Raw genomic sequence first — 9,146 nt, forward strand, 5'->3', positions numbered from 1 at the left:
AATTATTTATAAAAAGGGATGTCATATAAAAATAGACGGAGGAAGTACATAATTAAGTAAAAAAAAAATTATTTTATAGTTTATGTTAGATAAAACATGATGAAAACTTAAATATAAATATTATACCAATTTCTTCAACAAATTAAATTAAACTTTTATATGAAACGATCAGACACTTATTGCATTACTGAAAATATACCTTCCCTAATATATCTTTTTCAACATTATTTTTCACATGTTCTTTTTCTTCATTCTCTAGGGGAAAAGTTCTTGTTATTTTTTGATACTATCTGTTGTTTCTTGTACCTCGATTATTATATTATTTTACTGTACTTTTCATTTTGTTACTATCTACTAATTTTTTTATTATCTATTGTTTCTTGTAGTCTTTTTCTTTTAGACTAACTTTTTCTTAAGTCAAATATCTGTCAAATACAACCTCTCTACTTCTGAGGTAGGGATAAAATTCACGTACACTCTATTTTTGCCTAACTTTATTTTATAAATCTACACTAAATATGTTATAATGTAGTAATCAATAAGAGATTTATTATTAAAAATCTATATTTAAATCCATCACTTTACTACTATTATAACTTTTAAAAAATGAATTAGCTACGAAATTATTTCAAATTTATCAGTAAATATTCTGTAACAAACAAGATTTTTTTTTATCACTTGTCACTATTCTCTTGTCAAATAAATTTTTACTGTTCAACAATAAATTTTATTTGTCGCTAATTTCTATTTTTTTATATACAGTATTGAGGAGCTTGAGTTGGCCTAATAAATGAACTGAATTAATAAATACACATATTTTTCTTCGAGTTAATATTTCGATGTCCTTACGTATGGCCCATTGAGGTCCCAATTTATTCCCTATATAACCTCAAAACAGCTTTTTAAAAAGTGCATAACAAATTGTGAATCAAAAAGTTATTTTTGTTATAACTAAAACGTAATTTTTCCATGAAAAAATATCGATCAGCATCAAAATCCATATCACCTCAAAATCCTTTCAAATTAAGGGTCAGTTCAGTTGAATTATTGTACTAACACTACATGATTTTTAGCGGCAATTAATTAACGGCAATAGCTCAATTGTCGCTAAATATGTTTTTTAGCGGCAATTAGCACTCTTTGTATATGTCCCTAAAGCCTTTAGCGACATTGGATCTAATGAAACTTAACTAATGTCGTTAAAGACTTTAGCACTCTTTATTAATGTATCTATTTATTGCCGCAAAAAATTATTTTTGTTCTAGTGTAACGTTTTCAAAGTTTGTCCAAATAAAGCGTTGATTAAATAATCAAGTAAACTTTTTTTATATAGTTTCGTATTAGATAAAGCATGATGAAAACATAATTAAATAAATATAAATAATATAGTAATTAATTTCTTTTCTTTCTAGGACTTGTATAACTCTTAGTTGTTATAACCTTTGTTACACCCTCTGTCCTTCAGATTGTCACTCTGTGGTAATAGCCTACAAACCACATGATGTAAACTGTACTAGACATATACAACATGCTCCACTTAGAAAACATTGAGAGAAAGTCGACCTCGAATCATCCGTGTAGAGGACTACCTTTCAAATCAACTGAGTCATCCCAAAAGACAATATAACAAATTAAATTAAGCTTTTACACGACACTATCACATACTTTATAGCCTTGTGTGTAATTCTTTTACAGCTAAGTATTGAAACATCTTTTAGTGAAATCGACAAGACCTGTGTGATTTTTTCATTGTTTTCTTGTTGTTATTAAAGCAAGAATTTACCTGTGAAAAGTATGCCTTGGCTTTTATTAATATATTGTAACACCTTGATCTTGACAAATTGAATATTTATTTTCATCAAACTTTCAAGTTGTTGTACCATAGAATTAGTAATGGAAAAGTTGTTTTTGGGATAAAATAGAACAAAAGGGACGTGTTTTCTTAGCAACTTGATCAAAGTAAGATAATTTAAGTTGAGAGCGGAGAATCTTAGTAGAGCTTAGTTAGTTGATTATATGAATTTTTACTTTGTTAGTGAGTAATTGATGTGTAATGACCCGAAAGGTTATTTTTGAAAATTTTGAATATTTTGAATATTTGTTTAACTAGAGTGAATTAATTGACGGTTCATTATTAAATAGCTAATTTTAGTTAATACTTAATGGGTCAGGTTTTTAATTTATTTAATACCACTTGACCATATAGGGGAATAAATTGTTAGGTTTGAGAATTTTTGGGTCATAACTTAAGAAAGAAGAAGAGAACGGAAATCACTTGTAGAAAGGGAGCCGACGTAGAAATTGAAAGATTACTTTCAGGTAATTAATACGAATTTGTTATGTGTTTTTCCTTTTAAATTATTATTATAATATGTTGGTAATTAAGGAATTGGATCTTCAATCGCTGCCAATATTGTTTTATTCAAACTGATGGACAAGTATCATTTATGGGTCACTTGTTGGCAAATTTTAGTGGATAAATTATAGAGTAATTATGACCAATGATTGGGGATGATAATCAAATCATTGGAGGATAGTATATTATATGTAGAGTAAATGCACAAACAACGTTCTGCTATTACATCAAGTTTAAGTATCGTTCCGTAAGTGGTTTTGATTCCATATTTTTTTATAATTATCATGTTATAATTCAAGTTTTTCCATATTGAAATAGGTAATTAAAAATTAGGGTATAATCTTATATAAATATCATTAATTTTATGATATTGGAAAAACAAATTGGGACTTAACCCTAGGCTTGAAGCTTAGGAACTTGATTATAGAGTTGGGTGTTAGTTTCAAAATCTTATTGTGATCATGTACTTGAATAGATTGCATTGATTTGGAAGTTCAATGGAAGGGGAAGACTCAAGTCCCAGAGTGAATTCTTGATTGATTGAGGCAAGTGGATTTCTAAACCCTTGTTAAGTGTATGAAATTCGTGTATTTCCTTATAATATGTGTTTGAGAGTAATGGAAATTGGTGATGGATTGACTTGTCCATGTTGAATAATTCTAATGATGGAAAAGGGGTAATAAAAAGGTAATGTGATTAATTGTTGGTGTGTGATGTTTAAGAATGATTTGAAGGTTTATTGCTTAATTATATTGTTGATGTTGTATCACAATTGCATTGTTGTGAATTGTGCCTGTTATAAAAATGATTATCTCCTCATTATTTGTGTGAACATGTCATTTGCATTGATAATGAGACACGGTTGTGAACTTGTGATAAGTGTTATGTGATAAGAGGATGTACCATTTCGATGGATGTATCGTGCGCCGTGATGGCTACTATATATCGAGGGACGTATCGCGCATCGCGATGGATACTATTATCAAGGGATGTGTCGCGCGCCGCGACGGATGCATGGACAGATATGTCCCCCATGGGTCCCGACTGAAAGACAACGGGTGTGTATCATTAGGGCAGACATCCATCATTATACTTGACATTGCATTTCATTGCATGCACATATCATTGATGACTTGATCTTGTGTGTTGCTGATCTTGTGAGTGCCTTTCTGTGGAAGTTGTGATTGATGAATAGGTGTTTATTGTTGAGGATATATAATTGTTAAAGTGTTGTTGTTGAGCTGTGTGTTATGTAAACTGCAAACTGTTTGGTTGAACTGGTTTTATGCATGTGGTAGTTGTGATTGATGAATATTGAGCTTGTTGTTGAGGATATGTAATTGTTAGAGTGTTGTTGTTGAGCTGTGTGCTATATAAATTGTGAACTGTTAGGTTGAGCTAGTTTTATGTAGGTTGTAGTTATGGAGGTTCTGTTGGGGTGTAAGGAGTACTTGTATTCTATTCCCTTAGCTTGTGTTTAGAAGTTTACTTGCTGAGTACCGTGTGGTTTGATACTCACCCCTTGCTACTACATTTTTTGTAGGTTACTAGGCCGGACCTTTGTGATATTTTCTCTTCTCCTTGTCTGAGGCTTCTTGTGGAGGTTTGTGAGATAGCTGCTTGTCATTTCAGCGGACCCCCTTTCTCCTTAATTATGATCTTATTCTATTTTAGAAACAATGTCATTTGAGACTTGTATTTTCTTTCAATTTTGTTATAACACATTAGAGGCTTGTACACGTGACAACCAGGTTTTGGGGTATTTTTCAGTTGATAATAAATTTCCTCATTTTATCGTAAAGGTTGAGTTTTGGCTGACTTGTCCTGGTGGGATAAAAAGAGTGTCATCACGTTTATTTTTGGGTCGTGACATGAGGATACTCCAACCGTGTAATACGTACGCTTTCCCATTTCCCTTTTTTCGTCACCTACCCTTATTTGTCAAATTTGGATATGACACCGTCATTAAAAAAAAATAATTGACATGATCGATATTTTAATTAGCATATTACTCCTATTAATTGATATTTAGTATTAACTCTTGAAAAATAATTTGGGGAATAAGTAATTAATACTAAAGGTAAAACATGGAAAAAGTAATTATTTATTCTTGATATGTGAAAAATGACAAGTAAAAGTGAACTAATCTAGGGAGTATATTCTTTCCATTTCTATTTGTTTGTCATATTTTTATAACTTGACACAAAATTTAAGTTTTTTTTTTTTTTTAATCTTTTGATCTTTAATATGTTAGGTAAAAAATTGGAATCAAAGAGTTCCTAATAAATAAAAGAGTCCTTTTTAAACGAATAAAAATAAAAAGTGGCACATACGAATTGAAATTGAGAGAGTACCTTATTTATTTATTTTTAATCATTTGATCTTAAGTATATTCGGTAAAAAATGAAATCAAAGAGTTCCTAATAAATAAAAGAGTCCCTTTTTAAACGAATAAAAATGAAAAGTAGCACATACCAATTGAAATTGAGAGAGTACCTAATGCCTTAAACCACCTCTCTCTCTTTCTCTCTCTCTCTCTCTCTATCTATATATATATATAAATTCAAACCAAAAATATTACTATAATAATTGATGAGTGAATGTCACATATTAATAAAAAAAAAACTCAAATATGTTATCAAATTTTGAGAAAAATTTTATCTATGTCATTTGTTGACTGTTAAAAGTTTAGCTTATCTATGCTATTTTTGTTTGAGAAACGGCTCATCCATGCCATTATTTGTCAATTGAAATAGCATATATGGCATATATGAACATTTTCTTAAAGTTCGATGGCATATTTAATTTGAGCCTTTTCCCTTTTAAAAAATTTAATAAATGATATGGCCGAATCATAATTGACCATGAGTCAAAATGGTTTTTCATAATTGACCACGTGTAAAAAAATGGCTTTGCAAAATAGAACTGTTTTTAGTTAACAAATAATGTCATGAATGAGCCTTTTCTCAAACGAAAATGATATACATGAGCCAAACTTTTAACGAATAACATAAATAAGTCTTTTCTTAAAATTTAATAATATATTTAAACCTTATCTTATTAACAATAATAATTAATATAATATCTAATTAATATCAAATTTTAAATATTTATATACTAGTACTTATTAACATAGATAATAAACTATATGCGAAAAATTAAATGATGAAAGGAGAAGTGAAATGGCAAAATTCAACTTGAAAAATATATATCCCCAAGCTCAGGAGGAAAATATATTTCTTATTGTTACAATTATTTATATTACTTAATATACGTCAATACTTCGAAGCTGACCACCCTTTGCCGGAAAATTACACCGTATAAAGAGGTTAAATTCTGAATTTAAGGGATAAATAATTAATATTGAACAACTTTGACATAAGTTCTTCCGTGGCACTGTGGTTAAGCGTGTTCATTTCCATCCGAGGTGCACAAGTTCGAATCCCGTGAGCGCACAACTGTTTTGGTTTTATTTTGAGAGCAGAACACAACCTCACACACCATTATTATGTTCCTCAAGTTTCTTAATTATTAATATTACAATTTTAATAATATAGATTAACATATATGAATACATTATTTTAATTTTGAATATTTAGATATCATGTATTTCTAATTTTTATCTAGGATATAATGCACTTTCGAATGGTGAAAACAAAAAAGCCACCATTTTACATTATTTGTGTTTATATATGTTAACAACTTTAAACCCAAGGCTCAAATCAATATATGCGTTTTATCTTCTTCTTCTTTTTTAAGAAATTTTTTTTCTACTGGGGCGATTTATGTTTCGTAAAGCTAGACGCATTTGTGCAATCAATATTTCACTTTAAAAACAATAATCATATATTTTTATCATATAAAATCAATGCATCAAAAAGAAGAAAAAAAACTCGATTGTTTATATTTGATATTGAGAAATGTTGAGATCGTTCATGGTAGAATCACTAGGTTAAGCAAATAACATTCAACTCACTTATTAAAAAAAAAATCTTGAACACCCTTGATGAAATTGCTGGCTCTGCCACTGCTTCGAAGCTAATTTATTTTAAAATTTTAGAATTTGTTTCCTATGACTTCCTTGTTTTCCCATTGCCTTTTCAAGAGCAATATGAAAATCTTTAAAAGGTACCATCTCCATCCTGTAATAAATTTTAAAAAAAATCAATATTGCTACATTCTTCATTTTAAATTCAAAATATTTTCTTCTTTTTTACTAAAATTATATATATAAAATTTAAAATAAATTTATAAAAAATTACAAAATTAATTGATCGAGAGAGTAAGAAATTGTACTCATATTGCAATATCCCAGCACGAACGAGGGCCAATAGATGATCAATCGAACACCTATATTGTGCTTCATCTAAATTCTTTTCTTGTAACAGGTATCCTTTCAATGAAATATCCTTTAAAAAAATAAGATAATTCAATATATAACAACATATTCAGTGATCTACAAATGGTCAAGTTTGAAATAAATAAAGCGTACATAGATATTATTTTCTATGTACTCTCAATAGCCGTTCAATATATGATCCAAAGAATTACTTAGTGTTTAAATTTCATAATTGATCATTTGAAAACTAACCTTGAATATAAAATATGGAGTAGATATGGTAATTGGCTTCTTTGACATCCCTCCATATGTAACCATAGTACCACCTTGCCTTACAAATAAAAAAAAATATTGTATATCTTCAATATTTAACCAAAAAAAAAAAGGTAAAAACTTTAACTTTGAAGAAAACAATATTTAAAATAAAATAAAAAAAGTATCTCACTTTAAGAATTTTACCACCATATTAGCTGCATTTCCACCAATACAATTCAAACCCAAACTAGGTTTAGGTATATCACCCTACAACAAGTCATCGATCGTTACAACATATTATTAATACATTCGTCGATAATTAAAAAAATAATTATACTATTAGTATACACAAGTTAAATTCATACCAGGAGATTTTTGACACCTTTGACTTCGAGTTCACTTTCAGTAAATACTTTATTAGCGCCAAGTTTGATTAGTTTTTCTTTAATTTTATCAGATTCAGGTTTATCTCTTATGATATTAATGCTATGAATTCCACGAATTCGAGCTAATTGAATAACGCATTGCCCTACTATGCTTGTAGCTCCATTTTGAACAATTGTGTCCCCTGTTTAATCGAAAACACTAATTAATTTTTAAATCAAATTAAAGTAAATAAATAAGTTTTTTAATTAGGAAATTTAAATAATAAACCTGGTTTTAAAGCCACAAAGTCCTCAAGCATTCTCAAGGCACTCAAAGGATTAACAGAAATAGTGGCAGCATATTCAATTGGAGTGTTTTTGTCTATTTTGTACCACAAACTTTGATCTTCTACCACATAGGTTTGCCATGTCCCTGGAACATAAAAGACATAAAACTACGAGTTCAAAATTTGAATTTTACGAGTTTTTTTTTTTTTTTTGTAAATGCGCTTTTGGGAAGGAAAATCAGAATTTTTTATGTGTCTAGCGCTTTCATCAATATGAAAGAGGAAGTTTTTGGGTTGTACCTGTATAACTAGGGGCACTACATCAAAAATGATCTTTAACAACAATTAATTAATGATAATAACTTAATTGTCACTAAAAATGGATTTTTTGCGGCGACTAAACACTCTTTGTAAAATGTCCCTTAAAGCATATAACGACATTTATTGTAATGACAATTAACTAATGTCAGTAACAGTTGTAACACTCTTTGTTAACGTGCATATTTATTTCCGTTAAAAGTTATTTTTTTTGTAGTGAGGTAAGGAGACGTTAAATAGTAAACTAAACGAAGATGATTGCACATAAGATCGACATGAGAATCTCATGTTTTGAATTTAATTCTTATGTCATAATCATTTATAAGATTTGAACTAAAGTTATTGAGAATGCTGACTAAACTTGTAACTTAAATCCTATTTCATGATAATTTGACACGTAATTATCAAATATAGCTATAGTTTGAATAATTACCTGAAAGATAAGCTGCATGAATAACCAAATCTCCTGGAGAAAGAGCCATAACAGCAGAGCCCACAGAATGTATTTCTCCAACACCTTCCCATCCCCCAATTGCAGGTATTGGTGGTAGTACCGGATACACTCCTGATATGCAATTATTAGTAAAATTTAAGGACTCGATCCTAAAAATTGTTCACTTTTTTTTTAACTTTTTTTTCTCAATTATGAAAGTTCTATATTTAACTTGAAGTTGTATTTTAAATTTGGAAAACGGCCTATAATATTTTTTTAAACTCATTTTCACTTTTTATGTTGTATCTATGTACACTCAACCTTGAAGATTATTCGAATACTCTTTAGGAAAAATATAACCAAGCACAACTTCATGAATCCCCCCAACCAAAATGAAAAATACTTGAAATTTATAAAATCATGGTATTCGACTAATTTCATAAAATACCTAACATATTTTACTAGTAATAGATAACAGATAACCCTATTCAACAAGACTATAACATGATAGTGACTTAATTTGCTCACACTTTGACTAATCTCATGAAATGTCTGACATATTCTAATAGCAATGGGTATTTTTTAAAACTCGTTTTCCACTTTTTATGTTGTATTTATTACATTAAACCTTATTCTTTAGAAAAAAAATAATATAACCAAGCCCAACTTCATATAGTGTAATTTTCCTTCGAAGAAATCACATATTATATTTTTTTCTTTATTGAAATTAATTAAACCTACAACCTAGTAATTACTATATCAACTATTATTTTGAAAAATATTCTTTTTTTCA

General features: G+C 28.9%; 1 protein-coding gene across 2 annotated transcripts in view; it reads right to left on the bottom strand.

The window, feature by feature from the left end:
- Window positions 1-6,381: 6,381 nt before the first annotated feature.
- LOC125850848 (enoyl-[acyl-carrier-protein] reductase, mitochondrial-like) overlaps window positions 6,382-9,146 on the bottom strand; it is a 41,502-nt gene continuing 38,737 nt past the window's right edge. The window contains exons 3-9 of one of the 2 annotated variants that reach the window (XM_049530690.1): window positions 8,354-8,485; window positions 7,605-7,748; window positions 7,316-7,518; window positions 7,141-7,217; window positions 6,948-7,026; window positions 6,653-6,765; window positions 6,382-6,498 (exon numbers count right to left, since the gene is read on the bottom strand). In XM_049530690.1, the coding sequence (XP_049386647.1) occupies window positions 6,405-6,498; window positions 6,653-6,765; window positions 6,948-7,026; window positions 7,141-7,217; window positions 7,316-7,518; window positions 7,605-7,748; window positions 8,354-8,485 (842 nt within the window). In that variant the 3' untranslated portion in view covers window positions 6,382-6,404. The remainder of the gene's footprint in view (window positions 6,499-6,652; window positions 6,766-6,947; window positions 7,027-7,140; window positions 7,218-7,315; window positions 7,519-7,604; window positions 7,749-8,353; window positions 8,486-9,146) is intronic. The other variant, XM_049530691.1, reaches the window with a different exon arrangement.

The sequence above is a fragment of the Solanum stenotomum genome, unplaced genomic scaffold (genome assembly GCF_019186545.1).
Source record: "Solanum stenotomum isolate F172 unplaced genomic scaffold, ASM1918654v1 scaffold19785, whole genome shotgun sequence".
NCBI lineage: Eukaryota > Viridiplantae > Streptophyta > Magnoliopsida > Solanales > Solanaceae > Solanum > Solanum stenotomum.